Below are 23,592 nucleotides of genomic sequence, written 5' to 3' on the forward strand. Positions count from 1 at the left end.
GAATTGTATGTTCCCCTGACTTCCTGTATGTGCCCAGAGTCTAAGGTGATGGTCGCAGGACAAACACCTGGATGGAGAGACAATGTTAATATGAGACATTACATGCACTACTGGAGGCTGTTCTCGTGGGTGAAGCAGATTGGTCACTCTTCACACATTGAAAAATGAAATGTTCATTATTCAGACAAATGAATTATGAACAACTGACCCTCCTAATGCCAATTCCATATTTTATGGTGCTCCCTGCATCAATACTTCCTCCACATCGTGGTGTGGGAAACCTTAGGTGGCACCAGCAGGAAACACGAGTGCATACTGGTTATCTCTTATTGTTTCCTAGGCCTTGTCTACACTACCAAGTTTTTTCGCCAAAAGGCAGCATTTTGTGATGAAATAGTGGAGATGTAAACATTATAAAGCCACTTTGATGATGGAATTCCTCATTTTCAGTGACATAATAAAGCCACCTTGATGAGAGATGTAATGTTTTTACCCAACATTTTTGTCGCCAAAGTGCCAGTGTAGACACCTTTCTTGATTTTATCACTGTAATTGACCAATTGCTTTTCTCCCACACCCAACATCCTCCACCTCTGGGAACACTCACCATGCTTCCAGTGTTCACCAGCATGTCTGCTTGTCAAGAGTCAGCTGGAAAGTGACTGGTGTGTTACCAGCCGTGTATTTTAATGTAGTGTTTCAAGGCTGTAAATCTACTTAACAATAATGCTTTTCTTTATTGTTACTTGTGCTTCTCCAGATATGTCCTTGAAAGGAGGCAACCCCTCCACTCCAGCCGAGTGTCTCCGCTGGATAAGAAAGCGACCAAGATGGAGCAAGGAAGATATGTTCTGGGAGGTGCTGCAGTACTCTGATGCAGACAAGATGGAATGTAGGCAGTGGAGGCAAAGTGACAAGCAGGAAAGAAAAGAAAAGGAGGCATACACTAGGGATGCAATGGAGAGGCTGATAAAAATTTTCTAGTGACAAACCAACATGCTGCAGTCCCTCCTGATGCTCCAGACTTAGCAGATGGGTGCAAGCCCTCCCCTTTAGCACATTCACAACTCTTTCCCATGTCCTTCCCAAACTCCACCCGCACATTCCTTTCCTATTTCTGGGACGCCTCACTTTACCGTTCACTCCACCTCCGCAGACACCTTTTCAAATGAAAGCTGGACGTACGCTCAGTTGTGTGTGTGTGCATGGTGTGGTGGGTTTTTTGGCAATAAAAGCAAAGTTATTTGAATAAGAAGCACTCTTTATTTGTTTCCGGAGAAGTTATGATAGCAGAAAGCAACAGCAAAGCAGCAGGCAGTTTTACCATTTCCTTACATTGAACCCTGGGCCTGAACAATCACAACTGCTTCCTACCCTACCAAAACTGGACTTCATTATGTATTACTATCCCATGCATAGCAATAAACATTACTCGTTCTCATTTTCAAAGTGTTGCCGCAAAGCCTCCCTGATTCCAATTGCCCTCCACTGTTCCCTCTAATAGCCTTGGTATCTGGCTGCTCAAAATCAGCAACCACGTGTTCTGTTCGAGCAGTGCACCACTGAGCAAACTTTTTGCCCTTAAGTTCACAAATATTATACAAGGCGGAACACATGGCTACAACCATGGGAATATTTGACTCATTGAGGTCTAACCTTTCAGAAAGGAATCGCCAGCGCGCTTTTAATCTGCCAAATGCACATTCTACGGTCATCCTGCTCCTACTCAGCCTATTGTTGAAATGCTCCTTACTGTTATCCAGGTTTCACTTCTACGGTTTCATGAGCCCTGGCATTGAGGGGTATGCCAGGTTTCCCAGCAATACTATGAGCATTTCAACATCCCCTGTGGGGATGTTCCGGTCTGGAAAGAAAGTCCCCGATTTCAGCTTTCTGTAAAGGCTGGTGTTCCTAAAGATTCACGCATCATGCACTTTTCTGGACCACCCTGCACTGATGTCAATGAAACGCCCACAGTGATCCTCGAGTGCCCGCAACACCATGGAGAAGTACCCTTCCAATTGATATATTCCATCGCAAGGTGTTCAGTGCCAAAATTGGAATATGCGAGCTATCTATCACCCCTCTGCAGATGGGGAAACCCATTTCTGCAAAGCCATCCACAATGTCACGCACGTTGTCAAGAGTCACAGTCTTGCACTGCAGGATTTGATTAATGGCCCTTTACACTTGCATTAATGCAGCCCCAACAGTCGACTTCCGAACTCCAAACTGATTTGTGACCGACTACTGGCAGCCTGGAGTCACCAGCTTCCACAGTGTGATTGCCATGCACTTCTCCACTGACAGCGCAGCTCTCATTTGGGTGCCCTTGCGCCATAGGGCTGGGGTGAGCTCAGTACACAATTCCAGGAAGGTGGCTTTCCAATTCCAAAAGTTCTGCAGCCAGTGCTCGTCATCTCAGACCTGCATAATGATGCGATTCCACCACTCAGTGCTAGTTTCTCAAGCCCAAAAGCGACGTTCCACCATGCTCAGCTCTTCTGTGAATACCAAAAGCAATCTAATGCTGCTGCTATCCATGTCAGACACCACGTCAGGCAACTGTGACTCCCGCTGCCTTCACAACATCAAGATTGACTCCACTGCCATTCGTGATGTGCTACTGACAGCTAGCAGAGCAGTGCGGGATCCGTTCCTGCAGATAGAGGTGGTGGGCTGAGCAGAAAACAAGGGACGTTGAAAAATGCTGCGAACTGGAGATGGAAGCACATGGAATGCTGGGACGGAAAGCAATGCATCATGGGACATTGAGCCCGGAGCCATGATGTGCCATGATCCGCTCTGCTTTCCCACAACACCTATCAGCACAAGATGCAGACCTGAACTGTGGGATAGTTACCCACAGTGCATTAGTCTCACTGTTGCTGCAATGGTCCCGCGTGTGGATGCGCTATGCCAAAAGAGAAACACAGTGTGAACATGCAACAATAGTTTTCTTTAAAGGCTTTTTGGTCATTGAATAAACTTTCAGTGAAAAAAATCTTCCAGTGTAGACATCGCCTCAATGCAATGAAAGCCAGGCTACAGAGCCATGCTGTAGGGAGTCTCCATTCACCTAGTTATTGAAAATCTGAGAGTGGGGGAAAAAAATCTTTAGCAAGACATGTGCCGGAGGAAACATCCCAACTAGAACACACCTGAGGGAAAAGTCTTGGATATCACTGATAGCAGCTCCATGGAAACACCTGCTCATTTGCACTAGTGGCCACAACAAAGACAATGTTCTGATGACTAAGGAATGGGATGGAGAATTTCCTGCTCTGGAGATGCACTCAGTTTTGGTCACTCAGCCTCTATAAAGGATATAGCCACTAGAAATGGGTTTTCTGAGACAGGCTATCAGAATGGGGGGGGCTGCCATATGCGGACAGACTGAAAATCTGGGACTGTTTAGTGTAGAGAAGAGACAAATAAGGGGGCATAGGATAGAGGAGAACAAAATAAAAGAATGGAACTGATTACATTAAAATGAACAGTTGCCAATCAGTAATAGCTTTATACAGATATCCTTCAAAAGAGCTAATTCCCCAAAGCTGAGGCAAATTATCAGCAAAACTGATTGTGAGGAAAAATTTAGACAGAAAAATGGGAATGAAAAATGGGAGTTCTTTAAGAAGAGTTTATTAAAGAGCTAAAAAGCCACGATTCCACAATCAAGGAAGTGGACAACTTCGGTTAAAAACCCAGTTCAGTGGGAAAGTGAAGGCAGGAATTAAGGGGGGGAAAGCAACATATAACAAATGGGAAAAAGGGAAAATAATTGGCAAGCAATACAAATTGGAAGTTATGAAAATTGATACAGGACATTACAGACATCGGGGGAAATCCATGCTTTGCAGGGCTAAGGAGAACAAAAAGGAGGTTATTAAGTATATTAAGAACAAAAGAAATCCTAGAAAAGGTAAAGGCTAATCTCTAAAGGGAGAAAGGAAACTTGTTAATCATGCAGAAAAGGTCGATTTGTTCAAGAACTATTTTTGTTCTGCATTTGCAAAGAAGCAGTATGAGGTACTCATATCATATGTGGTAGTGAAACCCTTTCCCGTCTATTAGCAGTCAAGGAGCATGTTAACCAGTATCTAGAGTAGAACCTTAGAATCACAAACACCAGAGTTATGAACTGACCGATCAACCACACATCTCATTCGGAACCGAAGGAGGCAGTCAGGAAACAATGGAAAAGCTGATATGGAATATGTTAAAAAAAAAAAAAGACGATTTCATCCTTTCATGAGAGCACACGTTTGGTGGACCAAGGGAACCAAACAGATGTAATAGACTTCAATTTCTGTGAGACATTTGATTTAGTAGGGAAAAACATTCAATTAAAAAAATGAACACTATACAATATCAGTAGATTTTGTTAAATGTTAAATGGACTAAAAGCTGGCTATCTAAAATGAACAAACAGAGAACAGTTTCCAACCAGTAATAGCTTTATACAGATATCCTTCAAAAGGACTAATTCCCTCAGAAAGCAGTTGTCAATGGGCCACTGTCAGTAAATGGGGGTGTTTCTAGTGGGGTTCTGCAGGGATCAGTCCTAGACCAAATGCTATTCAATATTTTCATCAATGATCTGGAAGCAAATAGAAAATTGTTGCAAGTAAAATTTGCGGATGACCCCAGGATTGGCAGAGTGGTTACAATGAGGCGGCCAGGGCAGGCATACCGATTGGTCTGGAGCATTTGTTGAGCAAGGCCCATGCAAACAAAATGTTGTAATACAGTCAAATGTAAAGTGGTCCGCTCAGAACAGGGAATGCAGGCCCCACCCTCAGGCTAGGGCACTGTATCATGGAACGCAAGGACCCTGAAAAGGATTTAGGGGTCATTGTGGACAAGTAACTCATTGTAAGCTCCCAGTGTGATGCTGTGGCCAAAAGGGCTAATGCGATCCTTGGATGCATAATCAGGGGAGTAGTGCATTGGAGCAGGGGAAGGATTTTACCGACTGCATCAATTCTGGTGTTCACATTTCAGAAAGGATATTGAAAAATTGGAGAGGGTGCAGAAAAAAACCACAAAAATGATTGGAGACTGGAGAAGATGCCTAAGAGAGAGAGAGAGATTTAAAGAGCTTCATCTATTTATCTCATCAAAAAGACAATCAAACAGAGACTTCTATGGGCAATAAACCATTGGTGCTAATGGGCTCTGTAATCTAGTTTAGAAAGGCAGAGGAAGACCCAATGGCTGGAAGCTGAAGCCAGACAAATTCCAATCAGGTATAAGACCCAAATGATTAGCACTGAGGGTGATTAACCGTTGGGAAAAACTGGAAAGGGAAGTGGTGGATTCTCCAACTCCCCATGTCTGCAGATCCAGACTGGATGCTTTTCTGGAAGATCTGCTTGAGGGCTTGTCTACACTTAAAACACTACAGCGTAGCTGCAAAGCGCTTAAGTGTAGACACTACTTACAGCGACGGCAGGGGTTCTCCCATCAGCGGAGGTAATTCACCTCCCCGAGAGGTGGTAGCGAGGTCGATAGAAGAATTGTTCCATCAACCTCATGCTGTTTACATCGGGGTTAGGTTGATATAGCTCAACCTCTGAAATGCAAGAGGAGGAGGTGAGAGTCCCTGTGCATTAACTCACACCCAGCTGGCTCCTGAGGTCTTTACTCAGTTCTCACTCCAAGGGGAGTTTTGCCTCAGTGGAGCCTGAGAACATATGGGCCACGGCCTCAGAATTTTACCTTGTATTGTCCATCTACTATCCCCTTTCAACCTGAAGGATCCCCTGTGTCACTGAAATGCAGCCCCCTTGGGGTTGGAGGCCATCAGCCAGGGGCAGAGCAAAGAGGGACATTTTGGCCAGTGATATCGGAGCAAACACATCCCCTCTGGCAAGGGCCCTGGCATGTTTAATGGCTGTGCAGAGTGGAAAGGACCACAGACCTATTCTCTATCCCATCACTCTCTCCTTGCACTGGGTTTGACGAGCAGGTAAGCTCCTCAGCAAGAGATGGTGTCAGGGTTTCTTCCGCACTCTGAACTCTGGGGTACAGATGTGGGGACCCGCATGAAAGACCCCCTAAGTTTATTTTTACTAGCTTCAGTTAAAAACTTTCCCCAGGCACAAATTCCACCTTGAACAGTATGCTGCCACCACCAATTGATTTCAACAAATATACAGGGAGGCCCACTTGGAGCCCTACCTTCCCCAAATATCCCCCCAAACCCCTACACCCCCTTTCCTGGGGAGGCTTGAGAATAATATCCTCACCAATTGGTACAGGTGAACACAGACCCAAATCCTAGGATCTTAAGAACAACAAAAAATCAATCAGGTTCTTAAAAGAAGAATTTTAATTAAAGAAAATGTAAAAGAATCACCCCTCTAAAATAAGGATGGTAAGTACTTTACAGAATAACAAAAGACTCAGGTACACAGAGGATTTCCCCTCTAGGCAAAACCTTAAAGTTATAAAAACAGGGATTAACCTCCCTCTTAGCACAGGGAAAATTCACAAGCTAAAACAAAAGGTAATCTAATGTATTTCTTTTCTGCTATTCCTAACTATTTCTGCAAGACTAGATGCTTAGTTCAGATATATTTTCCTCTGTGCTGTTTCCTGGCTGGCTCCTAGAGACAGAGACAGAAAAACTTCTCCCCTTATTGGTCCTTTTGGTCAGGTGCCACCCAAGTTATCTGAGCTTCTTAACCCTTTATAGGTAAAGGAGGAATTAACAGGGTAAAAAGGGATTTTATGCTACCCTTAGCTGTATGTTTATGACAGATGGGTACCTGTGAATTCTGAGACAGACGTGTCTTCTCTGGGAATCCCCCACAGGCAGCCGTTTCCCACACCTCTCTCACCCCAGCATCTGCAGCAGCATCGCACTCCGAGATCCAACACAGGGGTGTGCACCATTTATAATATAGCTGTGTGCAATCCCGGGGGTGGGGGTCGCTCAGCCTCTAGGGGAGAAGCTGCAACTGAATTTAAACAGGCTGGAGACCGGAGAATCTCTAGCCAATGTCTGTCTTTCAATGTTTGTGCTTCTGTGCTATTTATCCAGCTTCAGGAGTAAACAGTAATTAAGGGACCTTCCCAAAGGAGATGAGAACCCTTGGGCTCTCCGCTGAGTCAGAGAGGAATTGGCTGCTCTGTACATTTGTGTATAGTTAAAAAGTAGTTGATTAGTAAGAAAACTAGGCATGATAGTCTGAGACCCTGTAAATACCCAGTATTAATAGGTAGATAGTAGACAGAGAGATCTGGAATAAGGTGACTGAGGGGAGACACAAACACTTTCTGCAGGCACACAAGGCTATCGCTAAGGGATCAGAGATCAGTAATTCTCATCAGTAACTATCATCATATTGTTTAGCACCTTTCATTGATGGCTCTTCAAAACACCTGGAAAAGGAAAGTCACTATGAACATACCATCATTAACTGATACGTAAACTGAGGGAAAGGGAGACGTGACTTGGTGAAGGTCACACAGAGAATGACAGACAGAATCCAGGAGTCCTGATTTCCCTGCTGTAACCACGGTCTCTCCGTTAGTAACTGAGTGCATGACAAGAAGGAAATTGAGTCACGGTCTAGCAGGGCCTGTTCGTTAGGTGGATGTGACAGACTGGTTCAGGATGCAACCTGGAATGCGGGTACTGCTGAGCCCTCTGGCATACCAACCTGGGCTCCCCCTCACACTGTGAGGCTGTGACAAGTTGCAATCCTCTCCAGGTTTTGCACTTCCACAGCCAGACACAGCCAGGGACGCACCCAGCTGCAGTTACATGAATGTTTTTACTAGGCACTCATGAGCCAACAATAGAGAGGCTCCAGCCAATTCTCCCCCACCCCAGCTACCCAGCCTAGGACCCCAGAGCTGTACGTCTTACCCTGGTCAGAAGCCCGGCGAGGGTAAGTTTTTACCCAGTCTGCCCCACCCTCCATGTGGAGAGGACAATGCACCAGCCCCTGTTCCTGAGCAGGTTTCCCTTTTGCCTTTCAAACAACACACTGTATTAGGGAAAAAAATATAAAACTAATTTATTAACTACAGAAGGATAGATTTTAAGTGATTATAAGGAATAAGTGTACAGATCAAATTAGATTACCAAAGAAATAAAGCAAAATGACTATCTGAGTTCTAGAAACTAGAGAGTGGAACTCTGCAGTGTGTCACCCTGATGGTACAAACAGTCCACCTGCCTTCCATACACAGGCTAGAAATCCCTTCAGCCTAGGACCAAATCCCCAGTTCGGTCCTTGTCCCTAAGGTTTATCCAGGTGTTGAGTTATGGGGGGGAGTGAGGCCAAGTGATTTTCTTATGTCCACTTTTTATGGCTTCTTCCATGTGGAGGGAACTTCATTTTTTCAAGCAAAGGCCCCCAGTACAGTTAGTGGAAAAGTACAGGCACAAATGGTATCCAGTGTCACATGAGCTGGTCACATGCCCTCACAAGCTTTCAGAACTTTAGGTACAAAAATGATACATGCATACAAAGAGGGTAGTTATATTCATCAAATCATAACATTTTCATTGATACCTTACATGACATACTTTGTACAAAATATATCATAATCAGATCATCTTGGTAAATATGAGAGTGCCAGGGAGTTTTTTTGGGGTCGCAGAATGTCACATCTCCCCACTTAGTTTACTGTAGGAGTGTTAGTCACTGACTAATTTGGAGGGAGGGTGCACAAGGCCTTAGAATCATAGAATCATAGAATATCAGGGTTGGAAGGGACCTCAGGAGGTCGTCTAGTCCAACGTCCTGCTCAAAGCAGGACCAATTCCGAACTAAATCATCCCAACCATTGCTTTGTCAAGCCTCACCTTAAAAACCTCTAAGGAAGGGGATTCCACCACCTTCCTAGCTAACCCATTCCAGTGCTTCACCACCCTCCTAATGAAAAAGTTTTGCCTAATATCGAACCTAAACCTCTCACACTGCAACTTGAGACCATTACTCCTTGTTCTGTCATCAGGTACCACTGAGAACAGTCTAGATCCATCCTCTTTGGAACCCCCTTTCAGGTAGTTGAAAGCAGCTATCAAATCCCCCCTCATTCTTCTCTTCCGCAGACTAAACAAACCCAGTTCCCTCAGCCTCTCCTCATAAGTCATGTGCTCCAGCCCCCTAATCATTTTTGTTGCCTTCTGCTGGTCTCTTTCCAATTTTTCCACATCCTTCTTGTAGTGTGGGACCCCAAACTGGACACAGTACTCCAGATGAGGCCTCACCAATGTAGAACAGAGGGGAATGATCACCTCCCTTGATCTGCTGGCAATGCCCCTACTTATACAGTCCAAAATACTGTTAGCCTTCTTGGCAACAAGGGCACACTGTTGACGCATATCCAGCTTCACGTCCACTGTAACCTCTAGATACTTTTCTGCAGAACTGCTTCCTAGCCATTCGGTCCCTAATCTGTAGCAGTGCATGGGATTCTTCCGTCCTAAGTGCAGGACTCTGCACTTGTAGTGTTGAACCTTTTCCCTAAAATCATGTATGTTACACCTTTTCATACAATTTACCATCAGTACCAAATCCTTTGTTGTAAGATTTCCCATTAGCAACAGACATTGCATCATGAGATTTAATAATAACACCAAATATTTTACAAGAGGTAGGTCCTTCTGCTTGGACAGTTTGATTTGTTCAATACCCATTGTGACTTTCAACTCCTCCCTGAACCTTAACATGTGTTTAGTTACTGGGTTTCCTTTCCCCTCAATATCCCATTGCAATGAGGGGGCCTTTGACGGGACACTACTGAGAGTATCAATTGAGGACCAATTGTTTAGTGCAGGGCAGTCACAGCCCAGTGCTGGGGGTCCTTTACTTTTAAGGCACGCCAAACCAGCCAAACAGAGAGGACTTTGGTTTTACCCCACTGGCTAACCAGAAGTAATACAAACAATTCCCTCAGATACTCCAATTCCCTTGTATCACCACCAGCACCACTTCTTATGGGGATGAATGGTTATGAAAAGCAATACCCCAGTCAAAGAAAAAAGGTTCTCCCAATCCCAAAGGACCAAGCCCCAGACCCAGGTCAATATACAAATTAGATCTTACTCACAAATTACTATGTTGTGAATCCTTTAAAATCTAAAATCTACAGGTTTACTTCTAAAAAGAAAGAAACATAGATGAGAGTTAAAATTGGTTAAATGGAATCAAATACATACAACAATTGCAAAGTTCTTAGTTCAGGCTTGTTTCAGGCTTGATGGGATTACTTCTTATTTAAATCAATCAAGTCTCTGGAGTACAAACATCCCAGCCTGGATGGGTCGTTCAGTCCTTTGCTCAGAGCTTCAGTTTCAAGCACAGTTCCTCCAGAGGTCAGAAGCAGGATTGAAGACAAAGTGGAGGGGATTCCAGGGCCTTTTACATCCTCTGCCATGTGGAAAATCACAGCAGCAAGATGGAGTTTGGAGTCACATGGGCAAGTTACATGTTTATGCATGACTCAGTTTGCAGGCGACAGCCATTGCTCACATGCTATCTTGAACGTTTCCAGAAAGGCTCCTCAGATGTGGATTGGAGTCTCCCAAGGTCAACTGTCAGTTAAGTTTGTCTTCATTGGTCACTTACTCAGAATAGCCAATCTTCATATATGCAACTACAAAAATGATACACACATACAGACAGCATAATCATAATCAGCAAATTACAACCTTTTCATAGACATCTGACTCGACCTTCTTTGTACAAAATTTGGTACAACTATAGGACCTTGGTTGCAACAATGATCTATATGGTCACAGTTAATGTCAATAACATCACACCCCTTCAGTAGGGATCTCAGTCTAAGGCGATCTTTGGGGTCTTGGTATGCCGGGGTCTGATGAGATAAGGATGCAAGTGGGCTTTACATGTTTCACAACCCCAGGGTTATGCCCTTGGAAATAATCCACCCCTCCTTGGACTTTCCTTGTGATCCCCACTCCCAGCACTGGGATCTTCCCCTCCCCTCTCCTAGAGGTTTGTGATTTGTGTTCTGTGGGCCAAGAGCTGGGTCTTTTCACATCTGCTTTCTATGTCTTCCTAACCCAGGGAATTTCCTCCTCCCCTCTGTCAGGTAGCTCATTAGCATTTCCTCAGACAACCATTGATTCAGTTGGACCTGCATCCTGTCTGGAAGAGACAGAGTTAGTTTTTACAAGCTTGACAGGAATAATATCCTGAGAAATTGGGAGCGGGATTGGAGTACCCTCCGTCACCCCTTTTCTATCCCCGAGAGGTCAGTTGTGTGACTGCTCCCGTCTGGCACGTCAGTTACACAGTTCCCTCTCGAAGCCTGAGCCACAGGTTGGTGCCTGGGAGCACAAATGCTGAATCTTCAATTCTGTCCTGGGCATCCTCCCCCATGTGATTGGTGAGGAGACATTCCTGTACCCCCACTATTCCTCCCCCAGTTTCCCTCTCTGAGCCCCCTTCTAGGACACATACCCCTATGCTCTCTAGAGTGGGAACTATCCCCTCATCAGCCATGAAGGGCTCACAGCTAACAGCCTGGACAGTTGTCTCAGTGGCAGGCAGGGCCAGATCCAGGTACCAGGCAACCAAGCACATGCTTGGGGTTGCCCCTGGTAAGGGGCGGCCAATCTTGGGGTGGCGGGGGGCAGCGCAGCGCGGCATTCCGCGTGGGTGCGCTCCGGCGGCGCGGTGCTCAGTGGGGGGTTCTGGTGATGCGGCGCTAGGCGGGGGGAGGCGGGCTTTGGCGGCGCTGGGCGTGGCGCTCAGGAATGGGGGATTCCAGCGGCGATCGGCGGCTGGCGGCGCTCGGGGGGGTTGGGGCGGCGCGGTGCTAGGCTGGGGGGAGGCGGGCTTCGGCGGCGCTGGGCGTGACGCTCAGGAGTGGGCGGTTCCAGCGGCGCGGCGCTCGGCGGCGGGCGGCGCTCAGGGGGGTTCTGGCGGCGCGGCGCTCGGCAGCAGGGGGATCGGCGGGGCGGCGCTTTTTTTTGTTGCTTGGGGCAGCAAAAAAGTTAGAGTCATCCCTGATGGCAGGCTCCACACCCCCCTCCCTTCCTGAGGTGGTGTTGCCTCCTGCTGCAGTGTTAAAGGAACCCACACCCACCTCCTCAGTGGTTTCTATGATTCTATCACTGGGCTCCCCTCTGGAACACATCTCCCTATGCTCCCTAGCATTGCGTTTGTCCCTTGTTTAGCAGCATCATGGACATTTTTCTCCCTGAGGCAGCACTGCCTTCCGTTGAAGGGCAGGAGCTGGTCTCAACCACCCCCACCCCTGGAAGCATGCAGCTTCCCACTGCTGCAGGGGAATCGAGGAGACTCTCTTTCCTTTACCAGTTCCTGGTACTTTCCCCTTTCCATCTGAGGTCTCAGCAGAACGCTCCTTCTTGCTGCTGGCGGACACTTTAACAGCCTGAGCTACATGGAGGCAATCGTTGCCAATTAGCATATCAATAGGAGTATCGTCTACTACCCCCACAGATAATACAACTTCCAAACTCTTGGTTTCTATGTGCACTTTAGCCAAAGGCACAAGGATTTTGTAACCCCAAATAACTAAATATCTAAAATAAAATCTCTGCCATCTGTCCTGTCAGTATGTCACCTTGTTGCACTATACTCCTCCTAACCACAGAAATGTCTGTCCCTGTATTTTCACACCCAAGCTGTTCCCTGCCATTAAGTGCTTCGTATCTGTTGTGCAGAGGCTAATTTTAAAAACCTAGTATGATACATGACAGGTGCCTGAGGGGCTTCTGTGCTCAGAATGGCAGCATTTCAATGGGCTACCTGCTGCCTGCTTCCTCTGAGCACAGGGCATATATCCCTCGGGTGATCAGTGGTATTACCATGATAGCAGCCCTGGACTCCTTTGTTTTTTCCATCTGTAGTTTATTCACAATAGATGCTTCTGTCTGCTCATAATCATCACCTAGAGAAGCCATCTATCCACAGTTTTCACCTTTTTGTCCCAGAGACACTGGTTCCATTCATGTTCACATACGTTTAAGACGTGCTCCTGACCAACTAGGTCAAACATTCCTTCAAAGCTTGTAACACTGGTGCCCCTTACCCACTTTCCCATCATAAACTTCAGATACAAAAATGAGATATGCATTCAAATAGTATAATCATGTTCAGTAACCCATAGCTTTTGCAGTGACACCTCACATGACATAGTTTGTACAAGATATGTGGCAAAAACTGACACAGTGCTGATGGGGGCGGTTGTGAGTTCAATATATCCTCACTCCTGATCTTGTGCTGCTGATCTTGATATGGAGAAGCTGCCGGAGAACACGAGCATTGAAAACGTCACCCTGGAGTTCCTCAGTCTTCCTCAGTCCCCCACATTTTGTTTCCATTCACTGGAGCTGGGGGACCCATTGTTCTATCGATCTGCAGCTTTGTAGCAGCCTGCGGCCATGACATCCCCCCAACGGCTGCGCTGTATGAAGGGAGCACACACACCTTTTAAGCAGCCTCAGCCCTGCCTATGAAGCTACCATCTGCCCAGCAATCCCTCTAGACAGGTTAATACTGAGCTGGTTGATTTGCAGTTGCAGGCTGCTTGATGGTAATGACCAGGGACTTAGTTTTACCAGGTTAAAAACCAGACTAATGCGCACCGCTTTTTGCCCAGCGAGATCAGCACTCAGCGGCAGCAGTTCACAGTGTTACACCTGCACTTGCCACTGAAGTGGATGGAATAACAGACCCTTGAGTGTTTGTAACTGGCACCTAGGGTGCGATGCACATCAGAAGTGGCAGAGAGAGGGGGACATGTGTGTGTGTGTGTGTGTGTGGGAGTTAGAAAGGAATGGAGAGAAAAGTAACCAAAATGCATGGAGAGAGAGAGAAAGAGAGAGAGAGGGATGGGACAAAATCCAGTAGAACAGGGACTCCCTGCTTCTTCCATTCTGGGGAGCACTTTCAAGGGAGAGACAAATCCTCTCCCTGACCCTAAACTGGCACTCCCTGGTTCAGGAAACGTTTCCTTCAGGGATTCTGGTTGGATCAGTCTGGGAAGTGGAGCACTCGGGGAAACACTGAGGGCAGAGGAGAGTGGGCCACATTAGGGTGAAGAGAACATCTTATGGACACCTCCCTGCAGGTTTGTGATTGCCCAGCTCCACTCCCGGTCCACTCACAGTCCCCTAGCATCCGTGCACCAGCTCCAGGTTTGCTGTAACAGTCTCACTCTAGGTCCCGTGCCCAGACACCTGCCAGGCAGCTGTGTTTGGGTCCCACATACTTGACCCATGTGTTTTTGAGTTGGAGCAGGCTTCAGGCCCTACTCTAGGTCTGGCTTTCGAGGCCCAATCTCGGGGGGCAGATTCTAGTCTATCACCTCCCCCTGGGAGCAGAGACCTGCACGCCAAGTGCCAAAGCCCTGAGACTAGTTTTGGCTTGGCTCCCCCAGACTCTCCAATTGCTTCAACACACCCTACGAGAGCTCCTCCTTGGGCACACTCTGTTTCCAGTTTCTCTCTTTCAGGGCACAGGATCATTAAAGCAAACAGCCCTGGGCCTGGCAAAAGGGGTTGTAAACCAATTCCTCGACTTTAGACAGCACAAGAGATACCCAGATCCAGTTAAACAGAACACCACACCTGCCCACCATTCCCTGCTTCAGTGTCCTCACTGCTCTGGAGCGTTCTTTGGGATTTGGTCAGATCCCTCTAAGGTGTCCAGGAACCATCTCCTGCAACTCCTGGCTTCTCCTCCATCTGGAGTCTGTCTCCCTGCTGCAGCCATAGCTCTGTAACCAAACTGTTCCCTCTGCCGTCTTTGTGCCTCTCTCCTCACCAGCTTCTTCTGACTTATCCAGTCTCTGTGTTTTTAAAGGGCTGGACCAACCCCTCCTCTCTCTGTTCCCTCTTCTGGGGAAGTTCCATTCCTTTCAAGCCCACCCCTCAGCAGAGAAACTGGAGAAAACTGTTTTTATCTAGAATGCAGTTACTCCTTTCTTTGGTTCGCCCTAGCCTCCTGCCTCTGAGCACAAGGAGCCTGAGTGAAGAGCACAGTAAAAGCCCAAAGACATAAGGATACAGATGGTTCATACAAACAAATGTGAGTTAATAGGTGTGACACAGGCTCAGAAAGGGTTATGCAACTAGAAGGGTAATTGCCCCAAATTCAACCTTTAAAGACATATTAGAGAACTATATAAATGGTAATTAGGGCCACACCCTATAAATAGCAACATAACCTTCGTAAATGGACTAGAGCTTCGAAATGCAAACCTGTATTGTTAGAGAATTAGAGGTAATGCTAATTGTATGTGTTTACTTATATCGGGTTAGATGTTAATGATGTAAACACATGGTTCCTGTCTCTTGGTATATCTGTTGATTCAAAGATCAAGAGAAAATATTAATATTTAAATTAAACTTGGGTGTAATAACTTCATCGTCTATACTTCTCTTTGACGTTTGTAGTAAACTACCTATGAACCACTTAATGGATAATTACCTTATGCTGATGAATGGAAGAGTTCCTGTGTATACATAGGAAATAGGTAATTCTACTTCAAAGCAACTATTCTTAATTATCATAGCCTGCTAGTGGTCTATAAAAGAATACTTGGGTCCTGATCCTGTCATCTCAGTTCTGCTTAAGCTTCATCAGGGGAAGCTCAAGCCACAAGACTGAGATCTCCAGTTCCATTCTGGATCACCCTGATATTGGACATGGGACTGCAACCTAAGGATTCATTCTGAAAGAACTCTTTGCAACTCTAAAGCTCACCATCTCTACCATGAAACTGACTTAAGAACTCTATTCATATCTGTACGTATAAAGATGTCAGTTTACTTCAGGGTGGAGGGAGGCGTTGGGTCATTAACCAGGGCCACCTCCTACCCGCAGGTAGGCTACTTGTCAGGCTGCTGCAGCTCCCGTCTCAGCCCGAGAGCAGAGGGAGCCCAGCTCGGGGGGCTGGGTGGGAGGCGGAGATTGTGATTGTGATGTACCCCCGGGGTGAAGCCTGGAAGTTGTTGGAACCGCTGTGCCCCCAAACCATTCAGCTACATGGGCGTCTCCCCCTGGTCTGCTGGTGACACAGACATCACCTCTGGGTCCTGTTATCACCCAACATGACAGCAGGTGGTGCCACAGACCCAACTAGGTTACCTGAGTGCTTTACCTAAGCCAGTCATGGATCAACAATGCAGGTATCAGCCAATTTCCCAGCTCCCCAGCCTTGCACCCCTGCTGGAACATAATTAACGATCTGTACAGTGTAAACTCATTAATTAGTTTGTTCTCCCCTCGATGGGGGAAGATCTGCACCAGCTTTTGCTAAAACATAAATCAGGTTTATTAACTACAGAAGGATAGATGTTAAGTGATTATAAGTGATAACAAACAGATCAAAGCAGGTGACCTAGGAAATCAAACAATCTTCCAGTCTAAGACTTGTACACACTAGATAGGATTTGAATCAGCAATATCTCCCCCTTACTGATGATATAAGCAGGCTTACAGAGTCTTGAGGCGCAGACTGTATCTGCTTTTCAGCCTTGGTTCCCCTCCCCCGTTCAAAGTCCTTTGTTTTCCTGAGCTTCTTGTAGGTGTTGAGTTGTGGGGGAGTGAAGACAAGGGATGATGTCACTCCCCATCTTTTATAGCTTCTTCCAGCTTGCTGGAAAGTCTGTGCATGTGACGTGGGGGTGTGTCCCTATGGGCCAAAAAATTCTCCATTGTCTCTGTACTCCCTCCGAGGAGGTTTTCTTATAGAGAGTTCCTGTGCTAGTGGATTCTTCCCTGGATGAGTGTTGACGACAGCAATTAACACTGTCTGGCTACTCCTTTGACATACCTGAATGGCTGGTTTTGGGTGTGTGAGCCTCACATCACACTTAAGTAACTCACAGATTGCAAGATTTCATAGTTTCACATACAACGAGAGCGCACATAACCCAAGGGGATATCAGTGTTTAGCAGATTAAGACTTTTAGAATGATACCTCACAGGGCCTACTTTGTACAAAACATATCATAATTGCATCACCATGGTAAATATGGGGTGCTTTGGGATGCAGAGTATCAGAGGGATGAACCAGAGAGTGACGGGGGTGGGGAGGAGAGGAGCGAGTGAGGGGCGGGCCCTTGAGGGGAAGAGGCAGAGCAGTGGCGGAACCTGGGGGAAGAGGCAGGGCAGAGAGGTGGGACCTCAGGCTTCCAGTTACCAGCAATTAGAAATATGGCAACCCTGTGAGTTGTATATAGACAGATTCCCCAATTTGTGACGCTGAAAGAGCACAGTAACTTCAGGAAAGGGTTTAAAGTCTCTTTTACTGGCCAGTCAGTGATTCAGGGAGGAGGGCCCAGCACCATGTCACCAGTCAGCTCCGCATGGAGTTTGATCTGAGAGCCAGAGCACCAGGAGACAACTTTAGGTCCCTTTATGAGTAAAGGGCTGGAGTAGCCTATCCCGGATCAGTTGAGTCCTCACCCCATAGATGATGGGGTTTAGCATGGGGGGCACCAAGAGGTACATGTTAGCCATGAGAATGTGTAAATGCTGGGGCACATTGTGCCCAAACCGGTGCGTGAGGAAGGAGAAGAGAGCTGGGATGTAAGAGGATAAGAAAACACATATGTGGGAGCCACAGGTCCCAAAAGTCTTGAGCCGGGCATCCTTTGTTGTGAGGCTGAAGATGGCCCTGACTATCTGAGTATAGGACACAGAGATAAGAAACACATCCAGACCGATCACGAAGAACGCCGCAGAGAGGCTGTAGTAACTACTGAGGCTGATGTCGGCGCAGGCCAGCTTCACCACAGCTATGTGCTCACAGTACGTGTGGGAAATGATGTTGGTTCTGCAATATGGCCACCTCCTCGCCAGGAAGGGAATGGGCAGTATGACCATGGCACCACGCAGCACCACTGCTATGCCAATATTGGCCACAACAGGGTTTGTCAGGATGATGGTATGTCTCAGGGGATCACAGATGGCCACGTAGCGATCAAAAGCCATGGCCACGAGGACCCCAGACTGCATCGCAGAGAAGCTGAGAATGAAGTACATCTGGGTGAGGCAGGCACTGAAATTGATCTCCCTGATATTGAACCAGAAGATGCTTAGCATTTTGGGTAGGATGGACGTAGACAGGACCAGGTCGGTGACAGCCAGCATGCAGAGGAAATAGTACATGGGCGCATGGAGGCTCGGCTCCGTCTTTACGATGAACAGGATGGTGAAGTTCCCCAAGGTGGCTATGGCATAGATCACACTGAAGAGGATGGAGATCCAGACATGGGCTTCCTCCAGACCAGGAATGCCCAGCAGGATGAAAGTGGAGGGGTTGGTGAAATCGGTTGAGTTAGAATCTGACATGGTGTAGGGGAGAAGTTGTCCAACGCTGAGGCAGAACGGTGTTTTCTGCATGTACCGTACATTCCCCTGAGTTCCTGTATGTGCCCAGTTTCTAGGGTGATGGTCGCAGGACAAACACCTGTATGGAGAGACAATGTTAATATGAGACATTACATGCACAACTGGAGGCTGTTCTCATGGATGAAGCAGATTGGTCGCTCTTCACACACTGAAAAATGACATTTTCATTATTCAGATAAATGATTTATGAACAACTGACCCTCCTAATGCCAATTCCATATTTGATGGTGCTTCCTGAGTCAATAATTCCTACACATTGTGGGGTGGGAAACCTTAATAGGCACCAGCAGGAAACACGAGTGGATATTGGCTACTTGGTCCTGCTAGTGAAGGCAGGGGGCTGGACTCAATGACCTTTCAGGGTCCCTTCCAGCTCTAGGAGATAGGTGTATCTCCACCTCAGGGAAAAGAGTTGGGCATCACTGATAGCAGCTCCATGGAAACACCTGCTCATTTGCAGTAGTGGCCACAACAAAAACAATGTTCAAATGCCAAAGGAATGGGATGGAGAATAACCTGCTCTGGAGATGCGCTCAGTTTTGGTCACCCAGTCACTATAAACGATACAGCAGATAGAAAGGGATTTCCGAGAAAGGCTATGAGACTGAAAAGTCTGGGACTGTTTAGTGTAGAGAAGAGAAAAACAAGGGGGCGTAGGATAGAGGAGAACAAAATAAAATAATGGAACTGATTACATTGAAATGGACAAACAGAGAACAGCTCCCAATCTGTAATAGCTATCTACAGATAACCTTCAAAAGGGCTAATTCCCCTGTAGCCTATAGGACTAACCTGCTTGCTTGCATATATATCTGTATATCTTTTCTTATAGTTTAAGTATTTGGTTTATTGTAATAGGTTTCTAGATTTATATTAAAGTACGTTTGGTTGTAATGCAAGAGACCTACAGGCCAAAAACCTGTATGTTAAGCTAAAGCAAAGTTAGCATCTCTATATTGGGCCCTTTTACCCAGAAAGTAAAGTTGAACTTTATCTTGTTTATCCTATACCTAAATAGGTGAGTACCCACGCCTCTGTCTATGACCTTTTATCTAGACCAATAGACAATGGAGAATGGCATAGGGGGGTTTTCAGTGTTGTACCCACAAGTGCATACATACATGTCATCCATACGTACATACATACTAGCCTGTGGGGTAAGTGTACCCTAACATTTCTGCGGGTGAGGAATGAAATTTGGGTATAAGAGGAAGGATTTCTGGCACTTGCCCTATAAAAGAGGTGACCCACCTCGATAGAGTACTCCATTTCTTACTTTACTCTATTTCTTACTTACGTCCTCCATTCTATCTATTCTAGCTAGCTAAAATGACTGTTACTATTAGTAGGCTATACTTGTTCTTCTTAAACTTTAAGTTTCAAAGGAACTAGGCTAAGCTTCGTTTCCCTGAGTTATATTCTTTGTTTATTAGGTTTTGATTTTAAGTTTAAGTTAGTCAAGTAAACCCTAAGTTCACTTTAATAGCTCGTAGAATTGGTTTCTTCCAAGCACTGCATCCCTCACTCAAGAATTGAGAAACCTGAACCGCAAGGCTGTTCCTGTGTCTCTTACCACCAGGTTATCAAGGAAGGGTGTGAGTATATTAACCAAAGCTTTGTTGCATATAATACTATATTACCATATGTATCTTTTGAATAGCAGTAATGCAATTGTAACTTTGTAACTCTGGTTATTTTACCATTTACTTACTATTATTGATTTTAATAAAACGTTTTTACGACTAAATCTGTCTCAGTGTGAGCTTCTTGTCATACCCCCGAGGGTCCTTTATAAATTCTGTGGAGCCTGATTTAGGACAAGAACTTTTATCGTCTGATCAAACAGATTGGCGAGCCTAAAACCCACACTATTAATATTAATGGTTAATTATTGATATTATTATTAATAAAATTAAAATTAAATTACATTAAATTAATAAATTAAATTCCCATATCCAAAATAATATTATGAGTACATCCTAAATCAAGTTATACCCCAAAGCTGAGACAAATTATGATTGGGAAGAAAAATTTAGACACAAAAATAGGAATGAGGATTGGGAGTTCTTAAAGAAGAGTTAATGAGAGAGCTGAAAAGCCACGATTCCACAATCAAGAAAGTGGAGAACTTTGGTTAAAAACCCAGTTCAGTAGCAAAGTGAAGGCAGCAATTAAGGGGGGAAAAGCAACATATAACAAATGGGAAAAGGGGGAAATAGATAGCAAGCAATACACATTGGAAGTTATAAACATTGATACAGGACGTTACAGACATTAGAGGGAAATCCTTGCTTTGCAGGGCTAAGGAGAACCAAAAGGAGGTTATTAAGTATATTAAGAACAAAAGAAATCCTAGAAAAGGTATAGGCCAATTCGTAGTGGGAGAAAGGAAACTTGTTAATGTTGCGTAAAAGGTAGATGTGTTCATGAAGCAGTATGAGGTACTCATAGCACTCACGGTGATGAAACACTTTCCAGTCCATTAGCAGTCAAGGAGGACGTTAAACAGCATCTACAGTAGAACCTCAGAGTTACAAACACTAGTTACGAACTGACGGATCAACCACACATCTCATTCGGAACCGGAAGGAGGCAGTCAGGAAACAATGGAAAAGCTGATATGGGATAAGTTAAAAAAAGTCTAGGAGTATAATTAATGCCAGTCAACAACATGGTTTATGGAAAACAGGTATTGTCAGATAAATCCAATTTCATCCTTTCATGAGAGCGCACGTTTGGTTGATCAAGGGAACCAAACAGATGCAATAGACTTCAATTTCTCTGAGACATTTGATTTAGTAGGGAAAAACATTCAGTTAAAAAAATGAACACTATACAATATCAGTAGATTTTGTTAAATGTTAAATGGACTAAAAGCTGGTTATCGGACAGATCTCAGAAAGCAGTTGTCAACAGGCCATTGTCAGTAAATGGGGGTGGTTCTAGTGGGGTTCTGCAGGGATCAGGCCTGGGCCAGATGCTATTCAATATTTTCATGAATGATCTGGAAGAAAATAGAAAATCATTGCATGGAAAATTTGCGGACGACCCCAAGATTAGCAGAGTGGTTACAATGAGGTGGCCAGGGCAGGCATACTGATTAATCTGGAGCATTTGTTGAGCTGGGCCCATGCAAACAAAATGGTTTAATACAGTCAAATGTAAAGTGATCCTCTTAGAACAGGGAATGCAGGCCCAACCCCCAGGTTCAGGCACTGTATTATGGAACGCAAGGACCCTGAAAAGGATTTAGGGGTCATTGTGGACAACTAACTCATCGTAAGCTCCCACTGTGATGCTCTGGCCAAAATGGCTAATGCGATCCTTGGATGCATAATCAGGGGAGTAGTGAGTTGGAGCAGGGGAAGGATTTTACCTTTGCACGTTGTGTTGATGAAACCGACTGTGTCAAGTTCTGGTGTCCACATTTCAAAAAAGGACGTTGAAATATTGGACAGGGTGCAGAAAAAAAAACACAACAATGATTGGAGACTGGTGAAGATGCCTGACAGAGAGAGAGATTTAAAGAGCTTCATCCATTTATCTCCTCAAAAAGACAATCAAGCAGAGACTTCCATGGGGAGAAAACCATTGGTGCTAATGGGCTCTGTTCTCTAGTTTAGAAAGCCAGAAGAAGACCCAATGGCTGGAAGCTGAAGCCAGACAAATTCCAATCAGAAATAAGGGCCAAATGTTTAGCACTGAGGGTGATTAAGTGGTGGGACAAACTGCAAAGGGAAGTGGTGGATTCTCCAACTCCCCATGTCTGCAGATCCAGACTAGATGCTTTTGTGGAAGTTCTGCTTGAGGGCTTGTCTACACTTAAAACACTACAGCAGCGCTGTAAAGCGCTTAAGTGTAGACACTACTTACATGGATGGCAGATGTTCTCCCGTCAGCGTAGGTAATTCACCTCCTGAGAGGTGGTAGCGAGGTCAATGGAAGAATTGTTCCATCGACCTCATGCTGTTTACACCGGGGTTAGGTTGATATAGTGACAGCTTTCAGGGGGGTGGATTCTTTTGCTGTTGGAAATGCAGTTTTGGGTTGCATTAACAGAGGCATAGTGCGCAAGTCATGGTAGGTGATAGTACCATTCTACTCAGCGCTGGTTAGGTCTCAGCTGGAGTGCTGTGTGCTTTTGTCACCGCTGTCTGGAAAGAATGTAGAGAAACTGGAAAGGATCCAGAGTTGAGCGACAAAGATGATCCAAGGGGTAGAATGCAAACCATAGGAGCAAAGGCTGAAGGAACTGGGTAGGTTTAGTTTGGAAAAGAGGAGATTAAGGAGGGACATGATAGCGGATTGAAGTATTTGAAAGGCTGCCATAAAAAATGAAGAAAATTTGTTCTCTCTTGAGACAGAGGGCAGGACAAAAGGCAAACTACAGCAGAGCAGATTTAGACGAAATCTCAGGAAAAAATTCCTAACGGTAAGAACAGGAGGACAATGGAACAGTCACCTAAGCAGGTTATGGAAGCTCCTTCACTGGAGCTTTTCCAAAGGAAGCTGGAACCATCTGTCCTGGATGGTTTTGACACAAGAAGCCCTGCATCTTGGCAGGGGGTTAGACTAGCTGACCCTTGCAGGTCCTGTCTCACCCTGTGGCTCTATGATTCTACAATGTAAAATCCTAGTGTAGACCAGATCTTAGTCAAACACAAGTTTTGGAGCTCAATACAGGGGTAACTGGGTTAAATTTAAAGGCTTGTGTTATGAGAAGGTCAGACAGGATGATCTAATTGTCCCTTCTGATCTTAAACCATATAAATCTATCGAAAAAGAAAGTAGATCAGGCATTTATATTTATTATCTCTCGTAACACATGAAAAAGGGAACATTCAATTATATTGAAAAACTGAACATATAAAATTGAGAAAAGAAAATTGTTTACATAATCCATATGTGCCAGTGGAACTCCTTGCCACAGAAGTAATTTGAGCAAAGAGCATAGCTGAATGGGATTCACGAGTAGATTGGCCATTGTAGGTGGTGCTGGTGGCTGCACCGTTAGTTAAGGCTGTTGTTAGAGGGTTTATCCCTTCACCCTCCCATTCTCTGGTCCTTCTAGTCTGAACAGAGAGCAGCAGTACCCGAAGTCCAAAGGTGCAAACAATTCAATGTTTATTGGGGTGAACTTCCAGCAAGCAAGGATTCCAATTTCCTTCCTCAGTGTCCCCGTTCCCAGCTCTGACACCACAGAGCCTTG

At 45.4% G+C, this 23,592-nt stretch overlaps 1 protein-coding gene across 1 annotated transcript; it reads right to left on the reverse strand.

Annotated features, from left to right (window-relative positions):
* Positions 1-17,375: 17,375 nt before the first annotated feature.
* On the reverse strand, positions 17,376-18,374 carry LOC135972622 (olfactory receptor 52E8-like). Its single transcript, XM_065551223.1, has one exon. The coding sequence runs from the start codon at positions 18,372-18,374 to the stop codon at positions 17,376-17,378; it is 999 nt and encodes a 332-aa protein (XP_065407295.1).
* Positions 18,375-23,592: the final 5,218 nt, after the last annotated feature.

The sequence above is a fragment of the Chrysemys picta genome, chromosome 1 (assembly GCF_011386835.1).
Source record: "Chrysemys picta bellii isolate R12L10 chromosome 1, ASM1138683v2, whole genome shotgun sequence".
Lineage (NCBI taxonomy): Eukaryota > Metazoa > Chordata > Testudines > Emydidae > Chrysemys > Chrysemys picta.